General features: G+C 41.5%; 1 protein-coding gene across 1 annotated transcript in view; it reads left to right on the forward strand.

The window, feature by feature from the left end:
• Positions 1–23,250, forward strand: part of LOC103362825 (WD repeat and FYVE domain-containing protein 3-like) — a 61,578-nt gene that overhangs the window by 30,116 nt on the left and 8,212 nt on the right. Inside the window, exons 4-11 of the mRNA XM_008289319.1 lie at positions 858–967; positions 7,542–7,766; positions 8,681–8,873; positions 9,787–9,973; positions 10,049–10,215; positions 14,995–15,474; positions 16,915–17,025; positions 20,668–20,861. Coding sequence (XP_008287541.1) covers positions 858–967; positions 7,542–7,766; positions 8,681–8,873; positions 9,787–9,973; positions 10,049–10,215; positions 14,995–15,474; positions 16,915–17,025; positions 20,668–20,861 — 1,667 coding nt within the window. The remainder of the gene's footprint in view (positions 1–857; positions 968–7,541; positions 7,767–8,680; positions 8,874–9,786; positions 9,974–10,048; positions 10,216–14,994; positions 15,475–16,914; positions 17,026–20,667; positions 20,862–23,250) is intronic.

Genomic DNA, 23,250 nt, shown 5'->3' on the forward strand with positions numbered 1-23,250 from the left:
TTTTTTTTTTAAATATAAAAAGAGTGATATTTGTCATGCATTTGGAACCAAAGATACTTAAACTTATCAGAAAATGTATTTAACATAGTATAAAAGCCTGTAAAGAATACCAACAAATATTATGCATTTCTTGGGGTCCAATGGACACCGAAAGACCTTCTACGTATGGCAACATGAAAGGCCTGAATAGAGTTATTCAGGTTTTTTCTCCAATTCTCTTAAAATAAATAGTCAAAAGAAATGTAATTTTAGTTTTTGTGACATTACAACTATGTCATACTTCAAAAAAACACACCTCCTTCTAGTCATGATTACTCTTTTCCATCGAGGTGCAGGACTTTATACTGCAGTGAAAAATGAACCTATAGTGATGAAAAACGTGACAGGAGCAAAGTACGCCTGAAGCCAAAGACCAATGTAATAACAAGTAGATTTGTTCCAGTGTCAGTGTGTGGGAAAAGTACACATGGGGTTTCATTAATGCTTTTGGTGTGCCACCCTTTCTCCATATCTTTACCCGTGCAGTCTGAATATAAGTTGCTAATTTATTCACAAAGAGTTTTTTTTTTCCCTGCTCGTCCACAAATGGTGCAACAGGAGGAAGAAACCACTTACACACATACGCCTCACATGATGACACTTGCTAACAACATCTTAACTTGTACAAATGATTTTTTTTCAGGTTACAGATGAAACAAGCCTTGAAGCCTCAACCACGCTCTCCCACATGTCACATCCACCACGGCGCTTTATTTGTTGCACATCTGATGGTTGTTCCAGCCGCCCGTCTGCCTGCCACAGTGAGCTGTCACTTTCCATCCAGTTAACCGCGTGTTTTCGTCCGTTTGCTCCTCCAGAGGCTGCCAGTCGAGCCATAGTCCAGTTCCTGGAGGTGAACCAGAGTGAGGAGGCGAGTCGCGGCTGGATGCTCCTGACCACCATCAACCTGCTGGCCTCCTCCGGACAGGTCGGCACAACAACGCACTCGAAGTTGTTCTGTAATTATGTTTTTGTGTGCAACTCGCAGTATGTGTGGTTTGTGCTTCCAGTGGAGCACATCTTAGAAATATATGAAATTTGGGGAATTTACAGCATTTCGAGGCACTTTTGCTGTTTTTATTGGGAAACCAGCCCAGATTAAAATACATGCAGTAATCAGCAGCTGGTGCTCACATGAGTACATAAAATGGGCAAACTTTTGTAGAGAGAGGAGTGCAACCATGTGTTTGTGTGAGAGACCTGTCTATTAACCTGAACCAGGATCCTGATCAAAACTCCCACCAAACTATTATCTAATTAGATTTACCAGAAATTTTGATTTGAGGGTTAATGTCACATACCGATCTCCTGCTCTGAGTCGAAACAACCATTTTGGCTCTGATACATTGCAGCCACAGTCTCAGGGTTTCCACAAAACTGCATACTAGTAGCTAGAAGTTCTGTCAAAAGAGCCCAAAATATTCTGCTTTATTGTTGCAGTTCTTAAAATGACTGCAACTGAAAATTTTAGCATGCCTCATTTCATCCCCTGTTGACATATTTAGCGTGGATTAAATAAAATTACAGACTCGACTGTGCTGTAACGTTATTTCTCTGGTGCTGGCACGACATTAAAGTGGATTGTGGAGATAGTTCTGGCTATGCAAGACTACACGTTAGCTAGCTTTACTGCTAACTTGGTGACGCTGTTGGTTAAAGCGCCACACCAAAAACGCCTTGAAGTCTCCAGAGTTAGCATTATTGTTCTTTACCATAAGCCAATCAGTGATTCTTCCTTGTTTAGTGACGGTGAGCTGAATACTGTTTCACCCGTTTACCAAAATCATGGTTAGCCTTCAGCTGTCCATGCTATGTTTGAGTAGGTGAGCTCTGTCTGCTTTCAGATTAAGAGAATCATCTTTTCTCTATTTTTAAAATGTGGAAGCAGCATCTTTCTGTGCTGTCTTGCTGTCTGGAGGTGATGCTGGTGATGGTTCAGGATTTGGGTTGTTTTCTTTGATAGCTCCAGTTACATACAGCTTTGTAAGCCGTGTGAACAACAGCAGTGTTTGTGTGAGTGTGTGTAGGAGATGGGAATGGAAATTTCATCAATCAAATGAAACAACGCCATTTGTGTATTTGTCCAAACCAGTACGTTTTTCCGGTTCATTCTGACATTTTTGGGGGCATTTTTGCCCTTTGCCCCGACATAGATTCTTTCTTGTTAGGATTTTTACCCTCTCACAATGTAGATGTAAGATTGAATTCTAGGACTTGTAGGAGGTTTTTCAGCATTCTGTATCTCTTTGACCCATTTACTTCCCCTGGCTTTGATCTTCCAGCAGAAAATAGCATCATCCACTGTAAAAACCAAGAAACTCGAGTGAAAATTCCCACCTGACCCATCCCAGCTTTTACTCTCCCAACACAGTGATTTGTTCAGCTTGTTTCTGCTCCTTTCCTCTACTCATGATCTTCTGTATGTCACATGAATTACAATTATTGTCTTGTTTTGGAAAAGCCATGCAATGAAATCAAATCAAAAATTAGATTGTCGTCTCCAGCGTCTGGTCACAGAGCAGCACAGCTCCACATAAAGCTGAATCCTAACACGGCAGCTCGTGTGTGTGTGTGTGTGTGTGTGTGTGTGTGTGTGTGTGTGTGAGCTCTACAGGTTGTACATTAAGCTCTTGTTTTTGTCTGTCTGCACCCTCATACTGTGGCCAGCAGACATCTTTTGAAGTTTCTGGCCTGCATTCCTCTGGAGGTCTTGTGGGGAGCGTTGCTGTCAGCTGGCCGGCTGGCTGCTTTTTCTGCTCTGCTGCACACCAGAAATGCACCGTTGCTGCTGCTGCTGTTGTTGTTGTTGTTGCTGCAGAGCCGAACACTTCCTCTCTCCGTCTGCAGACATGTGATGAACCCTGTCCTCACTCCGCCTTCTCTTTGACTCACTCATTGTCAAAACATTGCACTGTATATACAATTAGAGTTGGAAGTTTGAGAGAAACTTGAGATACGGTCGTCTTTTCGCGCCGGTTAGTTTGTGCTGCATTGTGTTTGTGTTCTGAAGCAGAAAAGTTGAAGGATAAACGCCTCGAGGGGGGATACTGAGGAGCATTGAAGAGCTGCTGCAAACAGCAAATCTTATACTGTCAGGAAATAAAGCTGAGGTTTATTTATTTAGTTCTCTTTTACACTTTTCGGAAGCGGCTTCCCCGGCGCCAGCAGCAAACGCTTGAGGATTAAAACCGCTCACACGTCACAGACATGAACTTTCTGTTCTTCTAGGGGCCACTTCTGCTTTACAGTCACGTCAGCCTTTTTTAAAAAAAAAAAAAAAATGCATTCTTGTAAATTTCATTTGGTTCAAGGATCCTGACGGTTTTAAGCGAAGCCAGACTGACACCAGATTTTAATGTTTTTAATTCTTCTTGAGCCACAGAAGCATTTTTTTTCTCCAGCCTCAGTTTATACATCTTGGATTTCTTCATTTAAACGCTTCAGCAGCTTGGTTTTTAATTGCTTTTCACTTGATAGTAGTTGTAAAACAAGGCGTACTTGACAAGTTGCGAACACGTGGATTTAACAACTTTGTAGCTTTTATTTGGCTCGTTATAAACTTTGAGAGTTACCAAGTTGAGACTTTGAAGTGGTGATGCTTAGATGTTAGCCTCTGCCCTGGAGGCTGCTGCTAGTTTTTACAGCAATTAATGTGAGATAGAAGATGTGAAACCTTCCGTTCTTCCAGGCTCGTTAGGGGTGCAGTGGATCACAAAACAGTTGCATCCCGGATCAAACCTTCACTGTCACTGCTTTTACCGTCGTGGTGCAGATCTGGATTGCTTGCCTTTAAGATGTCGAGATGAGACTTTGCTCTCCAAGTGCACCTGTAGTTACTTTTAATAGTAACAGCAACGATAAAACAGAATTTCACACTCAGATGGTTGGACTTGCAATAATCCACAGTTCACATGCGTGCTGAACTGTGAGTGAGAACCTGTACAGATGACAGATTAACTGTTCTCATCTGTGCCCACCGTTGTTTTTTGATCTCCTTTATTAATGCGAGCACCTGTTGTTGTGTCACACAGGTGATAAATTTCTTAGATTGTCCTTTGCTATAGCTGTACTGTTCCAGCCATAGCAGCTGTTGCTCTGTTTACCTCCACTCAGTGTGCTTTTTCTTTTCACTCCAAACAAAGTTCAGCAACAGAGGGCTAAAAAACAAATGCATCAGCTTTCGTAATACATTCAGCCTTACACGTGGGTGACAAATTAAAGGAAAAAAGTGACTTCTTGTAGGCATCTGGTTGCTCGGTTGTGCTGTGGGGTTTTGCTGCTCCACTCGTCCGATTAGAGGGAAGCGTCACGACACATCAACACAAAGTTGATCACCTTTATCTTAATGCAGCATTTCTATCCTGATGGGAGTGGTCTTCTATGATGATGATGATGCCCACCAATGGAGCAAAAGGGCTCACTAGTGCTCTCCACCACCATTATTATCAAAACACCAAGTGAGGGAATATTATGTGGAACAATGGTGTCCGCTCCTCCAGTAGAGCTCCAGAGACCTGGAGGATCAATGCCAGGGTGCACTGAAGCTGTTCAGGTGGCACTGTAGTGGCCCAACACCTTACTAACACACTTTTATGTTGGATTTTTCTTTAATTTGTGGCCATGCAGATTGAAATCAGGAGCTGGTCTCTATGGAAACAGCACAACCATGGCTAGAAGTTAAGAAAATTTAAATATAGCTTCAATATTACAGTTATAATGCCAAAAATCATGAAAAATAAAATTTTTAAAAAAGCTGATTTTCTTCTAAAAAAAAAAAAAAAGAAGAAGAAAAAAAAACTGTAGTTAGTATGTGCCCCCAGGTGTTACCAATCCTGGGAAAAGATATTTTATTATTCACAAGTATACAACCCCTACAAAATGGTGTTTAAAAAAAAAAAACTACTCTGTCAACTCTAGAAAGATGTTTCACTGTGCTGAATGTATCGTCCGACAACTTTCTCCTCTGTTCACCATTTTTGAGCCATGCTGCATTTATTTCAGTGAATAATTATGTTTTATGTAACTCTTAATCCCTTTAATTTGTTTCCATACTTTTCATACTTTGCTCTACCACAACCTGCATTTTAGCCGAATAGTCTCACAATTTTTGACGCGTGAATGTTGATCACAGCTGAGTCAGTCACGGCTTTGTAGTTATGCTGAGGAGACTTTTTTGTGTTTTTCAGAATCTGGTGCACTTTTTTTTTGTCTTTTTTTGTGGCAAATGTTAAGACAAGATGTGTAGAATAAGTTTGCTTTGGTGGCATGCCATCGTGTTTTTAAATTTAGTCAAGTTTGCTTAAAGAACAGTGACATGTGATCAGTTTAAGGAGCATGTAAAAGGAGAAAATCGGATTACTACATCTGTTTTTATAGTTTCTGCTCTGAGAAATGGTGGCATTTTGCAGATTTTTTATTTCTTGATTTATTTTTGAGATCAATTTTTTATTTTTAACATTTTTTTCTGGACATAGACGCGTGTGCCCAAGCCTTGGTATGGTTTAAATTAATAGGGTCTGCTGTTTTGTGGCTGTTTAATGTCAGCAGAACAGGACTGACAGGGAAAAACAATAACTGGCCAGTGAGCGCGGTGGCTCATGCCCTGTTTGTGTCTGTGTGTGAGCAGGTTTAATGGATTCGTATCCCTTTTCCTCTGCTGTCTCAGACGGTAAAACGAAGGACTCTCCAGGCAGCTGGCCTCCCATAAACCTGACGTCACCTCCCTCCCTTTAATGCCCTCCTCCTCCCTCACCTCCCGCTCTTCCTTCCTCGGAGGATAAAGCAGCAATATTTTTGTTTGCGGCTCTCTCTTTCTACCTCTTATTTTTGATAGGATGCCCTTCACGCTCTGAATTCCCAGTCCGCTTGTCTGTGCCTCTCTGACACACACAGAAGCGCTTTCTTGACATATTTCTTCTTTCAGTCTCCTCGTGTCTGACTTTATCGCCTTTTATTCCCCTCCATCCTTCCCTTACACCTACACACTGTTCAGTAAATGTCTTTGTCTCTCCGGTTTTCGCTGTGATTGACTGTTGGCAGTAACCTTGACCTTAAGGCTGCAGCAGGGCCGATGCGTCTATAACAGCCTGTAAAAATACACACACACCCTTCTGGTTGAGTTTTCCATTATCATGACTCACTATCAAATACCTTCTTCCACCGTCAGTGTCTTTATCATTTTCCCTCCATCCCCCACTCTCCATTGATCAGCTGAAATTGAAGGTGTGTGCGCTGCCGTGCTTTGTTACTCGGTCTGTTGGAGTGAAATGGGAGGGTCATCTGGTCCGGCCACCGTGTGTGTGTGTGTGTGTGCGGTTATACGAGAGCTCGTGTGTGCGTGAAAAGGAAGAGCGAGGTAATTTGTCGGCTTCTTTTCAGTGTGTGCGTGTAGGAGGCAGCGTTTGATTATCTGAATCACTCGCCTCGCCGAGCACAAACCCCATCTTCTTCAGCGCGCACACACAGTACAGTATAACGCTGGAGAACACACAATGAACACACACCTCAGGCCTTTCTTATCTTCGCAGAAACTCGACCATGAATCATAACACAACAAAATAGCCGTTTACCAAAGTCACGCCGGAAACGAAAACATTTTTCGTCTTTATTTTGTCCCGCAGAAATCGAGGTCGTGCAGCTCTTTGCTTAGTGTCGATACAGTTACATGTAAGGTGTTGTCAAATATCAGTTTTTACTAAAAATTGTGCAAAATCCACAGCAAATGATATAAAAAAAATCTGTTTCAAGATTCAAGGGATTTTAATCGTGTGCATCCACATATATGTGCTTTGATTTGGCTGTGAGTGTTTGGACGCAACCGAAATCCAAAGTTGAAACGCGTGATCAGGCCAAAGGATCATCTGATTGTCTTTTGGTGCAAAATCTCAATCCGCCATCTGAATTGTAGTGGAACTCATGTGGTCAAATGGTTTCTTGTGCCTACAGTAACTCACAAGTCCCATATGTTTGCGTCTCTTTACTTCTAGTCGCTGCTACGGTGAATCACTAAGAGGTTTGCTCTGCCTCTTAGTCTGTGGCTAATGCTGTCTGGAGCTCCATCTTTATAACATGAGAATAACTTTGACAACAGACTGACACATCTCTGTATCCGAGACACCACCTACAAAAACTGAACAAAACTGTCACTACAACTCTATGCGTTAGCTGCTTTTACAGTGGCTGAGACTGCGCTAACGGCTAGTGGCATTGTCACAGATTACCATGAAACATAGTCTAGAAATCAATATCAAACAATGCTAAGAAAACATAATAATAAGAAGATATTGGCCTGAGGTGGCAGTAAAAGTGACATAATGCTGAGGAAATGTACATCAAGAAAGATGGTCTTTCTTGATTACTAACAATCTGTATCTGTATTCGATTTATCAGATCGCCCGTCCCTAGCTGGAAGTTAATCTTTACCTTCTCTTGAGTTTTCTTCTGAAATTATTCTATCTCACATTCTGTTTTCTTTACCGTCCTTTTCGTCCGTCTCCCTACAGAAAACCGTCGACTGCATGACGACCATGTCCGTTCCCTCCACGCTGGTCAAATGCCTCTACTTGTTCTTCGACCTGCCCCACATGGCCGAGGCCCCCGTGGGCCCTCCGCCGCCGCCTCCACCGCAACCGCTGCCCAACCAGGAGAAGACCGCGGGGCAGGGCCACACCCAGCCAGAGCTGCCCCTGGCCGACCGCCGGGCGCTGCTCCAGAAAGTCTTCGTCCAGGTAAGAAGATGACGACAGCGCTCTGTTTGGAAAATGTTTTAGTTTCTGTGATTACTTGTGCTACTACAGCTGTCGGTTGTATTTGGTTTTGAAGCAGTCACACAAAAAATAAGATAAGATCAACTTTATTCATCCCGAAATATAAAATGGAAATATACACAATTACAGAAATGTGAGTAATTAAATAGAAACCAAATAAGAATACAAAGTACAATATGTAGTGTTTAAATGTATAAAGTGTCCAAGTGGATGCCAAACAAATAAAATCACACATGAACAAAAGCTAAATAACAAGAAACAGAAAGTGAATTAAAGGTAAACAGATGTATTGCACAGAAATAATACAGGTGACAGTGATGGTATTGATAATGAAACTATTGCATCTGGTAAGAAATTGCACAAGATGTTTAAAGTAACTCTACATTTTTGAAACGCTTATGGACAAAAGCTGTGTTTCATTTGCGGTTTGATTGTTTCGTGTAAATTAATGCAAACATTGTCAAAAATAAAGAATAATCTTGACCATTTATTGTGGATTCAACATAAACGTGATGCTGGTAACGCGTGTGGAGCATCAATGATGTGCATGAGCAGATTTTAAGACGTTCCTTGTCTTAGTCTGATACTTTAACTCCTGATGTTCACTGACATAAATGATGCCTTATTGTCATCGTAATTAGAAACTCTGCCTGACGCTTCATTGACTTCATCTGCCATAACTACCGAAGCTTGAATTTCACATATTAATGATGCCATTTACAAAACACAACAAAAACACTCTTCTATCTCTGTGATAAAAGACTCGACTTCGCAAGCGGCAGTTTCAGTTTTTTCCGGCCGTAGTTTTATCAGATTATTTCCAGGCCGATGCCTTCGGCTGCGGTAAAAACGTCCTCTCCTCCCCGCTCCCGCAGATCCTGGTGAAGCTCTGCACCTTCGTGTCTCCGGCCGAGGAGCTGGCTCAGAAGGACGACCTCCAGCTGCTGTTCAGCGCCATCACCTCCTGGTGTCCCCCCCACAACCTGCCCTGGAGAAGGAGCGCCGGGGAGGTGCTCACCACCATCTCCAGACACGGCCTCAGCGTCAACGTGGTCAAATACATCCACGGTAAATGCAGATGTGTCAGATGTTGTATAATGACATCATCAGTCGACACATTAAAGGTACAGTCAGACTTTATCTGACATGTGTTTAGCCACATGGAAAATCACATTTAGGAGCTACAACCTTCAACATCCAGATCCACCAAGGATGCAAAACAAACATCTATCAGGCAGCTTCGTAGGAAAACACACATGATGAGGACACTGGCAGAGCAAACAGATCTGTTTGTTTACTGACGTGTTTTCATGGACTCAAATGATTCAAGAAACAACAGTTTGGCAAATTAAACACTGTAAACCTCTTGAGAGTCGCACAAGTACTATTTGTTGTGACGTTCGTGCAGTGATTTATGTTAAGTATTAAGATGAGCTTTCTTTAAAATCTGTATTTATTTAAAGCATCAGTGAAAAAATGTCCTGTGTGAAGTAATTCCTGGCGTTTCTGTTATTACCGGTAAAAATGAGGGCTCTCCTTTCATGTTTCTCAGAGGTTTTAAATAAATAAAATGTTGACATGATGATAATTTGTGGAAAATACGCAGATGGGTTATTTAAAAAAAGAAAAAAGAAAAAAGAAAAAACAACAACGACAGAGCCATCTGTAACTCATGAGTTTGTAGCCGAACAAATTATATTAAAACAAACGGAAAACAAGGTGCACGAACAAATAAATTAGCAAGTTAGTCAGTTTGGGAATTTTCTGTCCCCGTTTTAGAGGAAATGCAACTGCTGATCTGCCACTTTCCAAAGCTACTGTATTGTTTTCCTTTCTATAAATCTACGATGAAAGCAAACCTGGAGCAGATATCCTCAATCATTTCCATGCATTCCTTTACACATCATGTCACCATATTTCTCACAAACTCTCCTTTTTTTTCCCCCTTGTCTTTCTCTCCCTCCAACCCTCCCATGTACAGAGAAGGAATGCTTGGCCACATGTGTTCAGAACATGCAGCAGTCAGACGATCTCTCCCCGCTGGAGATCGTCGAGATGTTCGCTGGACTCTCCTGCTTCCTCAAAGACTCCAGCGACGTGTCCCAGACGCTGCTGGACGATTTCCGAATGTGCCAGGGTTACGCCTTCCTCTGCGACCTCATGCTCAGGTACAGCTCAAGTCCCACAGCTCATATGCTCACTTCCTTGTGTATAAACAGTCTTACAAGTTCTTCTGTGCTCAGGCTGGAACAAGCAAAAGAGGACGAATCGAAAGATGCGCTGAAGGACCTGGTGAACCTGGTCACCTGTCTGTCCACGTACGGGGTGACGGAGCTGAAACCAGCTGGCCTGACGACCGGAGCGCCCTTCCTGCTGCCTGGATTTGTTCTCCCACAGCCCTCTGGGAAAGGTAGGCTAATGGTTCGTCGTTATTTCCAGATGTCACACGTGTGTCCGAGACAAGACACCGAACCCCAAAGCTCCTCCCAGTGACTCAGATATTAAAGCAAACACCTTGCAGCTTTGGCATTTGCTCATGAGAGTGCGCGAATGAGAAATGGCTGAAAGGGAAATCCACTGGTGTTGTCGAGAGCAGGAATCAAGGACATGTTCGCTGTGTTTGCATGATTATCAGGCAAATTTGAAGCAAACCTTTGTCACAGAAGATTAAAAGAATGAAATATGTATTAGGCTTGTTTCCATTCATAGCTTTGGAGCAAATAAACTCGACTGCTTCGCTCGTCAGAAAGCGGTAGAATAGGCTACATTACGCATGGACGCGATAAACAAAACGTTTACCATCTTGAGAAAAATGTAGAGAAGTTGTAGCTTTTCTTTCATGTCAGCTGGTATCAGTCCTGTTTCATGTTGTCCAGAGATAAAGACGACGGAAGAAACAGCTGATTAGTCAGGTGAGTTAAATGTTAGCTACGTCAGAACTGATTTTAGAAATGTCTTTTCATGCTCTTCGTGCAGCCGTAAAAACTTCTTTTCAAAATTGAGATAGACTTTTCTCAAATGTTGCTGTTTTCGTTCACTTTTTCAATCGCAATGCTTCAAAATGCACAAAAGAGAAACGTTACGGAAACACGGCTGTTGAAACTAAAAGCTGAGGAAGTGAAGCTATTCCCTGCCTTCCCCTTCCAGGACACAACCCAGTGATTTTTCTGGTCGCAGATCCGCCTCTTAAGTCTACAGAGTACCACCAGCTTGATTCGCCCAAAAGCTCTGAAACAAGAGAGGAATTACTTGTGGAATAGTCCTCGTGTATACCCCAGCCGCCATATCTGCCTGTCAGATCTTAATCCCTGAAATGACTTTGATGCTTGGCTGATCCCAGTGAGCTTAACCTGTTGACAGACACCATGGCAACTCCGCCGCCTGTCACTCTGCTGGAGATGAACGCCTCGAGCCTCTTGCATACAAATTGGCTCTTTGGAGAGCCGGGATGCTTTAGTGGTTTAGAGAATTGTCTCTGACTGCACGTTTACCTCTGAACCTGATCCACATGACCTTGTATCCCCCATTTTATACTAAGTCAATAAGGAAACAGGCAGCACGCACATGTCTGTGTTGCATTTAAAGTAGTTCTAACGCACTTATGCCTATTTATAGGTTAGATCAGCATTTTAACCTTCTAAACCCTGAGCAGATTCTGGATGGGTTTTTTTTTCCTCCTCTGAGATTTTTCCTCACTGTGGGCTCATTTTTTAATATAAAATCCTGCATCTTTTTGGAAACAGCCATGGTTAGAAGGAAGGAGAACTCAGAAATATACTTTGTGTAAAATAACCAGGTGAGAAAGCCAAAAAATCATAAAAAAGAAAAAACTGAAAATGAATTTGTTTGATTGTTTATGTCACAAAAAAGGAAGAAAAAAAATGGAATCAACAAGTATAACCTTTGTCCAGATGCCCACGAAAAGAAAATAACTATAATTTTCTATTTACAACTTTACAACCTCTACAAACATTTTTCTCTCTACACTACACATCCGCTCTAGAAAGATGTTTCACCATGCTGAATGTGTCTTCCAACAATTTGCTCCTCTGTTCACTGTTTTTGAGCCACGTTGCATTTATTTTGTTCCTTAGGTATGTTTTCTGTTGCTCTCAATCTCTTAAATGTGCTTCTATCCTTGTTTACTATCTGCTCTGTGTAAACACAGCCTGCAGTTCAGCCGAGTGGTTCCTTAATGTTTGTCATGTGACTGTTTGCAGCTGAGTCCAACTTGGCTTTTATGTTACGAAACCATTTCTGCAGAATCCGTTGTCTGTATTGAGCCGTGCTGCATTTATTTTATTGTTCAAGTGTGTTTTCTTTTTATTATTGTATCTCTGTAATCTAATGTGCTCTGCGTAAACCAGTCGATTATTGACCACCTGAATATAAGCCGCACCCACTAACTTTAAAAAGAAAGCAAGTTTTACATAAACAGGCTGCACTCTATAAGCTGCAGGTGTCCACGTTGTAACATGACATATTTACACAGAAAGATGTTTTAAACTTTGAATTAAATACGTACCGGTAACATACACAAACACGTACCGTAAATGCTTTTTTCCGAACAGTGCCTGTAACACGGCTGGTTAAGAAAATAAACAATATAGCAGCCTACCAGGAAAAGTCATTGATCTCTATCTTCATCTTCCTCCTGTGCACTAAAATCACTAAAGTCGTCTTCTTCAGTGTCGGAACTGAACAGCCTCAGAATGACTTCATCACACACTTCCTCAGTCTCTCTTTCATTGTCGCTCTCAATGTCACTTTCTTCTCGAGGCAAACTTATAAAAATCGTAAAAATCCATAAATTAGCTGCATCACTGTTTAAGCCGCCGTGTTCAAAGCGTGTGAAAAAAGTAGCGGCTTATAGTCCAGAATTTACGGTAGTTCTTTACATAAACACCTAATTTTTGGCTGTTATTTAAAACAAGACATGTAGAATAAAGTGATTTTTATCCTTAATATCACAATTTTAAGCTTTAATTTTCCATGCCGTGATTAGTTCAATGACTGTCGTAAAGCTGAACATCTGATAATGATGTTTTCACAGTTTGTAGCTCTGATCAATGGTGTCATTTCAAGCCCACATTAAGGAGCCACACCTTCACGCCGGCCGACACGTTCTTTTCTTCCTTCAGATGCTTAATGTTGCCTTCGTGCTGCTGAAGTCCCACGACACTCAAACACATGCAAACCCGCACAAAACCTTCCAACCCCACACACACACACACACACACACACACCCCCTGACACAGTTGAGCTCGGCTGCCTTTTCCACCACACACAAAAAAAACCCACACACAGACACACACTCATGTTTACCCACTTAATGACAGTTCCAGCTGTGCGCCGAGTCATTACCAGGAGCCATCGCGGTACGAGGGTCCGCTTACACGCCTAATTAAGCCGCCACATTCACTTAACCGCTGCGTGCGTGATGACACGTTTGTGTGCCAGTTTTTCTCGTGTGTGAGTCACAGTTTATGGTTTTATGTTCGCCGCTCAACCCCAAAATGGAGGTCAGATTATGTGTGTGATGTGGTTCACGGACAACCTCTATCTTTAATGCGTTTGCCCTTTGCTGTCTCTTTATCTAAGTCAAACACATACTGCCTTCTACAATAGTTTTCATTGCATGGAAATTATTTTCCGTGATTACTCCAGCTTGACAACGCAAACTACAAATATTTATTTTAAAACAAGAAATTAATGACAAAGATGTAATAAAGGAGCAGGCCATTACTGTTGATTAGACTGACTGTTGATTGTGGAGTGACATATCTCTTGAAAAGTTCAAAAACTTTACAATTAGAAAGTCATATTTTGTCTTTTAAGTCATTTCGAAAAAGCTAAAAGAGCAGACTTGTGTTGAATTTGCTGCAAAGTGACAGATAAGATCAGAATTTCTCATTTTTCAGTCATGATCATAAACCATTTCATCAAAAAGAAAACAAAATTGTTAATTGGATGAAAAATCAAAAGGTCATTTCAACCCTAATTTAAATATTAGTCTCACAATTCATGAGGTTCAGGAACTGTGCGAGTTAACTAAAGCTGCTCTGTTCAAGCAAATTGGAGCTTCTTCTTCTTTTTTCTTTTTTTAAATATTGCTTTTCGGTCTTAAATGATGTAACAGGGTTTTCAGTTTCCTCTCGGCAAATATTGTTCTAACGATTGTAAAAACCATGTGGAAAAGTGTACATTTCCTTTTTGTAGAGGGGGTGTTTTTGCACAAGATCAATTTTCTTTAGTCATTTTGTTTTTCTCAGGGTCACTTCTCCTGCTCTTTGGGTTTCATGTAGCTTCGAGGCAGTTTATGTAACATCAGGAAGGGTCTCAGGTTTCCACCAGAGTCGGTCTGTAGATGCAAACGTGGAACCAGCGTCCGCTCGTGCTCTTTTTCCAAACGTTGGTGTGCATAATAATTTCTATATTTTCACAAATTTCACAAATAAATCTTACATTAGAAAGAATGCTTGTATTCCAAAGAAGTGTTCAAATTTCCAGCTCCTAACCTGCCAAGGGTTAAAGAAGAAACATCTTATGACTTATAGTGATTAAATTTATTACAGAATACAAGCTGAAACATCACATAAAACAACCGAAGTGCCATATTTGTTCAGTATCTACACAGCGCTTCTTGACTCGTCTCATCTCTTGACATATTCCAGCCGTAGTCAGCAAGCATAGATGGATTCCTGTTTCCCTGATACCTCAACACAAATAAAACAGAACTTACCTGCATTGTTTGCACAGTTTCGAGACATCTCAGCTTCCTGAGGTCGAACATGTGACACAGTTTTACAAGCTCCATGTAAATTTAGAGCCTTAAATCAATGTGTCTGTCTCATGAAACGTCTCCACATGCATTCTATCCACTTCTAAGTCACAGATTTCTGCAGATATGTCAAACAGAACATGATCTGCCAAAACTCTGGCCAACATGAATGTATTTAATGTGCAGACAGTGTTTTAGGCTAGAGCTGGTAGCTCAGAGGCTCAGATTTTGACCCTGTGCTGTTTCTTGTATCCAAAAAGCCAATTAGCACTTTTAAGTTATTTTTTCTTTATTTGTGGTCCAGTGTAGATGGGTGCTTCAACTTTATCGCTTCAAATGACAGTCGTTTAACATTTTGACCAGTCATTCACACGTCCGTCCTCTTCTCTGTCATATCTTTTCTTCCAGGCCACACAGTCCGTAACATCCAGGCCTTCGCGGTCCTCCAGAACGCCTTCCTGCGAGCCAAAACCAGCCGTCTGGCCTGCATGCTGCTGGACGCCATCGGGAACATCTACGCCGCCGAGCCGGCCAACTACTTCATCCTGGAGTCGCAGCACACCCTGTCGCAGTTTGCTGAGCGGGTGGCCAAGCTCCCCGAGGCTCAGGCCAAGTACTTTGAGCTGCTGGAGTTTGTGGTGTTCAGCCTCAACTACGTGCCGTGCAAGGAGCTGTTCAGCGTCAGCGTGCTGCTCAAGTCGAGCACGTCACACGCCTGCAGCATCACGGCCGTCCGGACGCTGCTGAAGCTCGCCCGGCACGACCCGGTGTTCAGCGACGTGCTGCGGGAGGTGGGCCTGCTGGAGGTGCTGGTCAACCTGCTGCACAAGTACGCCGCCCTGCTCAAAGACCCGGCGTCGCAGCAGCAGCCGCACAACAACGACCAAGGTGAGGAGCTTCTGTAGCGGGACCTCTTCACCGCAGTTATTGAAGATACGTGGAGTAGGCTGGAGAACTGATTTTTATTTGTAAAAGCTGAACTATAGAGGAGACAGGACTGTTGAGTCATCTCGAGATCTAAAGGGGAGTTGAAATAGATCATAATAGAACCAAAACAAAATAAGGATTTAATGAGGGCATCTGGGAGTCACCTGTTAGCGAGTGCTCACAGTGCACTAAGGTTGAAGCCTTTGATTTCTCATAGGGGCCCTTTGTTCCTCGTTCTCCCTTTACTGCCTCTCTTCAGCTCTAAAGGCAAAATGACAAAAGAGTAATCTTTTAAATAATAATAACAATAAATAAGTAAAATGTGAATTTTACATTGCGTAATCTTCTTCAGTGCTGCAGTAGAAGGCAACTGGATGTCTTTTTGGTTCTTGGAGATGTTTCTTCTCTTATCTAAGATGCTCCATCAGTACAGACAGACTGATTAGGAGTCGCAGGGATTTATTGTCACCCTAGACTCAACAAACATGACTCAGGGTGGAGGAGGGATCTCAGGGCTGCATTTAAGTAACTGATTAGTGGCGTCTTAGACCACTTCTCCTGCTTAGAGATGGCTTTCCGTTCGTAAAAACTGAGGAAGCCTCTTGGACGGGAGATGAGACGTCTTCAAGAACCCACAAAGAGATGCAGTTGCCTTCTACTGAAGCACTCGGGCTTACCAAGACTGAAACAACTGATAACCTACACAGAGACACTGCAAAATCTTGATAAAGGCAGAAATAATCCTGATTTGCTGCGTAATTAAAACAGTGACTTCACACATGACTCACAAGCAGCACCTGTGGCTGCAGGTGAAAGCGATTGTGATGTCTTGGGGAAACACCTTAACACACACTTCATCACTGCAGAAAAGAAGTGAGAAGTTAAATGAGTGCAGGTGTTAAAACATCTGGTAAAAGATTGTTCCAAGTTGGAGATAAATGAAGATATATTTTTTCATTGCTCTGGATTATACATGATATTATTATATATATATATATATTAGTATAGGTCACGCATGTTCGCCACTTCCAAGACAGATTTGTGCAAAAAGAGTGTGTTCTGTCAGAAATTCTTGTGTTCTTCCTTTTCTTCTTCTTCTTAAAGGTGTCTACAAACATACTAAGAAGTCAAATGAATCAACAACATTCAGTACAGACAAATTAACATGAATTACAAATCAAGACCACCTGGTCTGACCTGAAGTGCTTTGAGTCAAATCACAACCAACATGTGCCTGTTTTCAAATACTTAAAGTGTGTCATTTACTTACCTTGAAGTAAACCTTTCTGCTTTTTCACTGTTTGCCTTTTCATTGTGTCACTGTTTGCTCACTGTGTGCGTTTAATGCCGCCGTCCAGCGCTAACCTCTCTTCTCTCCCTTTGTTTGCTCTCTGCGTTTAGCCGACTGCAAAAACAACACAGTAGCCGAGGAGCAGAAGCAGCTGGCCTGGCTGGTGATGGAGACTCTGACTGTGCTGCTGCAGGGCTCCAACACCACCAGCACTAATGCAGGTAAACACACCAGCACACGGGACTCTACATGTGTGGAAATGGTCGCGATAAATCCAGGAAGAGGATGTTTTCTTAGTTTATTTGAGAGTTTGGAGACACAACAAAAACTTCATGTTCCATAATAATTAACTTTCAAGTATCTGTAATGGTATATAATATCAGAACTTAATTTAAAGGAAAATGACCTGATTTTAACTTTGCATCTCTGCAAGGCTCCGTTGGGTAAAGATCTTCCCAGCAACTGGGCCACACTGAGCTCCAAAGCTGCAGTACACTGGATTATAAAGTATTTAAGCTAAAAAAACATGCTCAGATGATGTCTCTTGATAAGCCTCGGCAGGAGGATCAGTGAAGGCTACGCATTATTTTACAGTTAAGCTTTAATTGACTGCATCAAATTTAACCTTGAACACTCATGATGCAAAAGTATAGAAGCACTCATGGAGGGAGTTTCATTCAGCAAAGAAATCCACTGTTCCATCTCACTGAAGAGACGCTGATTGTCAACCATCCTGCAGAGGAAAGAGAACTTTCTATCAGGCATCTATAAATTACCTTAAACATCGCTCTTCTCAGTGCAGCAAAGCAAGTTGAAAAAGCCTCAGAGTTTGTGGATCCAGCTATAACAGATGACCAGATGCAGACATGGACAGATCCACAGTGTTTCTCAGAAGAACAGCAAACTATAGGCCTAAACTAATGTGAGAAATATGAAAAATGTGAAACAACGATAATACAGGGTAGCAGCAGGGTCATTCCATCTAAATAACTTGAGTATATTTTAGAAAGCCATGCAAATTTTTACCTTCGCACTATGAATAATTTCAGAGTTTCAGGCCCTTGAAGTACATACAAGTGGCTTTTTAAAATTCTCATTACTTTTTCCTGCATTTCTGAGCCTCATAACTTCATCAGTGAAGCAGATAGACGTGTGGAATTTTGAGCTCTGATAAAAACCACCCCGGGTGTCACGATCTAAAGACTAGCTCGTAGTGTTAACAGAAAAGCTGCACCTGTTTCTTGTCTGTGATGTTAAGTAACAGAACGCTGGATGTCTTTTCTGTTTTCTGCAAATTCACCAGAGAAAACTTTAATAAGGTGCAATTTGGGTGAACTTTCGGGAGTCCTGTCACAACGGGAAGACAAGACAAGTTACAGCAATTAAAAGGTCTCATTCTTACCTTAGTAATTACAGCTCAAAAATGTTAAATGCAAAACAAAAAGCACATGATTTTAACCCACGCCTGTGAACTTCAGTGGCCTGCAACTGACGGTAGCATTTCACGTGGCTTCATTAGATACGTTCTAGTTATTGTGCATAAAAAAATTAGCTGATTCAGATGCAAAAGCCAACGCAGGAAGGACAGCTGGATGGAAATGTAGTGTGTGAATATGTGTTGAGGTTAATAGGCTTATTAATATGACTGCCCCGTCATTAAGACGTGAGTAAATCTCTCCATAAGTACAGTCGTGCTTAACATTAATTAAAGTGCTGCTTTGAGTGTAAGACAGTTTTAGCTTCATTCTCACTGCTGCAGGAGTCTCTGGAAGCATGAACAAATATAAAACTATACCCAGTAAGTGGGCTTAATGCAGATCTTATAAGGTCGACAAGGCTTTAGTGCTTTAATGTGGCTGAGAATTATATTGTTAGACAAACACTTACTGCTTTGAAATTGTTTGCAGCCAATAGGATAAAAAAAACAAAAAAACACTAAAGCAGAGGAAGACTGGAGCTCCATCCGCTGAGACTCGACTATATCTCATATATATGCGTGTCAGGGAAAGCAAAAAGGTTTAGACGCTCTTTAAAACTTTACCTTTCTCCTCTTACTGTCTGAGCGCTGGGCTCCATGGGATCAGTGATGCCATTTTCCAAGAGAGTGTATTGATGTTTCTTTATGCGCATTAGTCTGTTTTTTCTCCAGAAGACGTTAGTTGTGCAGCATAAGTTATTGTGGAGATGTAGCAGTGATACTCCAGCCCTTAAAACCCAGATTTAAACCTGAAGTTACCTCTCAAACCTCAAACCCTGCTTCACCGTCTCTTTCAGCCACTCTGTGTTTGTTTGTGTCAGCTGTAGAAATGCGATGAGTCACAAACATGACCAAGCGGCGGCGCAGAGCTCTCGCCGACCTTGATGATGATGATGACTGTTCGCTTTCGTCACAAAAACACGGCGATGCGTGTGATGTTTGTAGCACTTGGCTCTGACACGTTGATTGCATTTACATTTTATGCTCGCGGCTCTCAGCTGGCACTTTTATCTAGAGACACTCGAAGAGAGTGAAGGAGCAGGAGGAAGCTCACTGCAGCACCAAAGTGACAACAATGTGCTGGATCAAGGTCGAGGCTGCAGCAAAGAAAGTGAATTTTAAGTGTCAGCGCCTTCAGATAAACTCGAATAAATATCTTTAATGTTGCAAGCAACTAGTGATAGTTTCAGTTTCATATAGAAAAGAAAAGAAAACATTTTGAAATCTGTTTTACATTTACAAGTGACGGCACACAAGATGCAGACCTCAACATTTTCAGTTTGAGTGAACAAAAACTCTCAAGGAGTAAAGAAGATAAAGGTAGATTCCCTAAACGATCAGGTCGAGTCAGGATCAAATGTTATCATTTCACTTCATCAGAAGCTTTAAACGAAAGAAAGCAGCTGTTAAACAAGGAGAGACGTTTAATGGAAAGGCGGTTCTGGCATTAAAAAGTTTTTAAAATGAACAGTTTTTATAGCAGTATGTCTGTAAATTATAATCACAGGAGATTTAGAAAGCTTGAATTAAAACATTCAGATGAGTCTAAAGATTTCAGCTGCACTTTAAAGGAAGAATTCACCTAAATTCTGAGTGTAGACTTTGAAAAGAAAGTTTGCTCCTTGTGGAGACGACTCCCAGCATTAGACATCATAAAACATTATAAGATATTACAGTATGGTCCAAAACAAGCATCAAGACACTATTACATTGCTCTGTATATGGAGCTAGCCACTTATTAGTCAGTCATTTATTTATTATTGACATTTAATTAATTATTCAAATCATCTATTTACGAAAAAAAAGACCGAACATTGTCAGATAGGATGACTTTTTTTTTGGGCTTTTCTCAGTATCGAATAATTGTAACTTGAATATTTTCTTAGTTGAACTGTTGAATTGTGATAGCAGCAGAGTAAAACAAACATGGCAGCAAAACAGGACCAAGGATAATATAGGATGAGGTGACTTCAGACAAAACTTTATTAAACCTGAATTTTTATGATCATGATTTTCTGCATTTTAAATTAACTCACAGTTTAACAGATTTTACAGATTTAACTGTCAACCTACAGCAGAGCTTCAGTATCATTCACAGAGAATATAATCAGGAAAAGATTTGACTGAAAGGGAGATGCTTCTTACGGTTGATTTAAATCCAAAACTCAGCCTCCTTTCGAGCAAGTGAGCTGTGCAGCATCAGTTACCATGGCAACCTAGCAGGTTAAGAGAGACTTTCTTAACATTAAAACTCTGACTTTATGCTAAATTTACCTGCTAACTCACTAATCTTCCTTCATACTTCACGTCTCAGGTTGCTTGATGTTTCTCAGTGACTCTAACATGCACAGAGACTCACTTTGTGCCTCTTTCTCTCGTCTCCCAGCCCTTTTCAGGGAGTTTGGCGGCGCTCGCTGCGTCCACAACATCGTGAAGTACCGTCAGTGTCGCGAGCACGCCCTGCTCATCATCCAGCAGCTCGTCCTGTCGCCCAGCGGTGACGACGACATGGGGACCCTCCTGGGCCTCATGCACTCGGCTCCGTCCAGCGAGCTGCAGCTGAAGACCGACATACTGAGGGTAAGGAACTCGACACAGACTCTCTGTTGACTTACTGGAAACACACTTGCATGCTGTTTTACACTTTGCACATTTGAAATGCAGCTTTGGCTACCTCATTTTATTCTATCTGTCTTGATTTTCTGCCATTTCAGAGTCTCAGACATTACAAATTACTTGTTGTTTGTGTTGAGAAACATCATGATAAATGCATCCAAGAAGAGCCTAGTGAGACGATATCAGCCCCAACAAATCCTAGTAGTGAATTTCAGTGAGAACGCTGAAGAAGTCTCTAACTTAAAAAAAATCAATGTGCACTCGGAGCCCTGCGTACAGTAATTGCTTCAGACCAGGTCCGCTGAGTGTGAGGTGCACATAAAAGCATATATGATCACACAGGATGAGAGGCCGGCTCGTTTTCTGTAGCATAATTGCATTTTCGAATTCCCTCCGCCCCCTTCCCAACGAGGTAATTCTCAGGTCTTCTGAAGGCTTCGGCCGGATTAACCCGTCAGCATTTTGCTCCTATTTCGCTAATCGGGGATTTTAATTATCACCCGCTGCAAAGAACTCAAATCTCGTTTGGGTGAAATAATTTATTCTTCTCTCTTGGTCGGGGGTTGATAGTAGCCAAACACACAAACACAGTTAAGCTTGTGAAAAGTGGCCATTTATAGGTGTAATATCTGTGAGATGTGTTGGATCTCAACCTGGAGGCCGGTAAAGTTAACACCCCAAACCTAACATTTTATGAGTCGGAGCCTGGCGGTAATTTCCCAGCTCGGAGGACAGGAAGAGGCCGACTTTACCGTCCTGTGATGGGTTTATGAAACGTTGTGCTGAGTCGGGCGGGATTGTGGAGCAGCAGGAAACAGCTGGCTCAGTGGTGCAACGTATCTCTGTTTTTACTTCTCTTTTATTCGCCGTCCCTCCGCAGTGGGAGACATTATTACAGATCCCAGTTAGCTTTCTAGCTGCACTGCTGGTGCAACAGTCACCGAATTCATTGTAAAACAGGAGGCACTGCAGATAAGATACATCAATGCTGTCATGTAATACATTTTTTTAAAGGATGAGTGGAAAACTTGAGCATAGAAGATGATTCTTGACCGTTTTAGAAACTGGTTGGACCACTTACTGGCTTCTTAGCCCTGCTAGTGGTGAATCAGTCCTCTGTTATTTTAGGCTGAAATATTTAAACAACTATTACATAGATTGCTATTAAATTTGGTACAGATATGTCACTGATCCCAGAGAATGAATCCTTATGTCTGTGGCGATCTACTGATCTTTTGTCTAGTGGCTTCATGGGGTTCAGATTTGTAATCTTTGAGAAAATGTCTTAACGATTAAATGCACTGCCCCAGAATTTGCTGCATAAACTAATTTCCCCCTGAGGATGCCTTCTAGTCAGTGTTGTGGTTGCGGAAGGAATAATTAATAAGTTGCGAGCTGTCGAAATTCTCTAAATTCCAGCTTCTTCAATGTGAATATTTTCTGGCTTATTTCCTCCTCTGTGCCAGTAAACTAACTATCTTTGGGTTGTGAACAAAACTACACATTTGAACACGTCATCTTGGATTTTGGGAATCTTTGATCAACATTTTCTACCGTTTTCTGACATTTTGTCGACCAAACAACGAATCGGAAAATAATCAACAACGAACATGATCATTATTTGCAGCCCTGTTTTAGCACCAACATCTGGTCAAAACTGTTGTACTTTGTTTTATTTATAACATTGCTATTATCCTCTGTGTTTGCTTTATTTGACTTGTTTGTTATATTAATTAGCAATTGTTAGGTTGATAATAACCAAACAGTGCAAACATTATAACTACCTAGCATTAGCATGTTAGCATTTCTGTGACATCGATGTTGGCATTTTAAGTCAAAGTAGTGTCCCAGTAACTAAATAACTTAGTTACAAGATGATTTCATTGGATTTCAGATAGAAATGTTGTTTTTTTTTATGACAAGTCCAATGAATCAGATCTAAACATCATCCAACATTACTCACAGTGACTCATGATAGATAAATAAAGAGGTCATGTGACGACGCAAATGAAGGTTTATCCTGCCCAGAATGGGAGATGACTACACGAGTGTCATCAGCCTGCATACAATAAAAGCGATCAGTCTGTGTTGCCTCTTTTTTTTTGTCATTTATGACCATTGAATAAACAAAAGTGTCTGCTAATCTTGAGTTAATGAGGCCACAGTTAACAAACCGGGTTTAAAAAGTTCAATGGCTGTATATTTCTCAATTCTTAGCATTTTGTCGCTGGTGATTTTTATCTGGTGTCAGGAAAAATCCCACAAATAGTAGGATCAAATCATAATTAAAGCCGCAAGCGGCGATGGACGGGTCCTCGCCCTACGCTTGTCGGCCTTCGCACACGGCGGGGTG

The sequence above is a fragment of the Stegastes partitus genome, unplaced genomic scaffold, assembly GCF_000690725.1.
Source record: "Stegastes partitus isolate 25-593 unplaced genomic scaffold, Stegastes_partitus-1.0.2 Scaffold606, whole genome shotgun sequence".
Taxonomy (NCBI): domain Eukaryota; kingdom Metazoa; phylum Chordata; class Actinopteri; family Pomacentridae; genus Stegastes; species Stegastes partitus.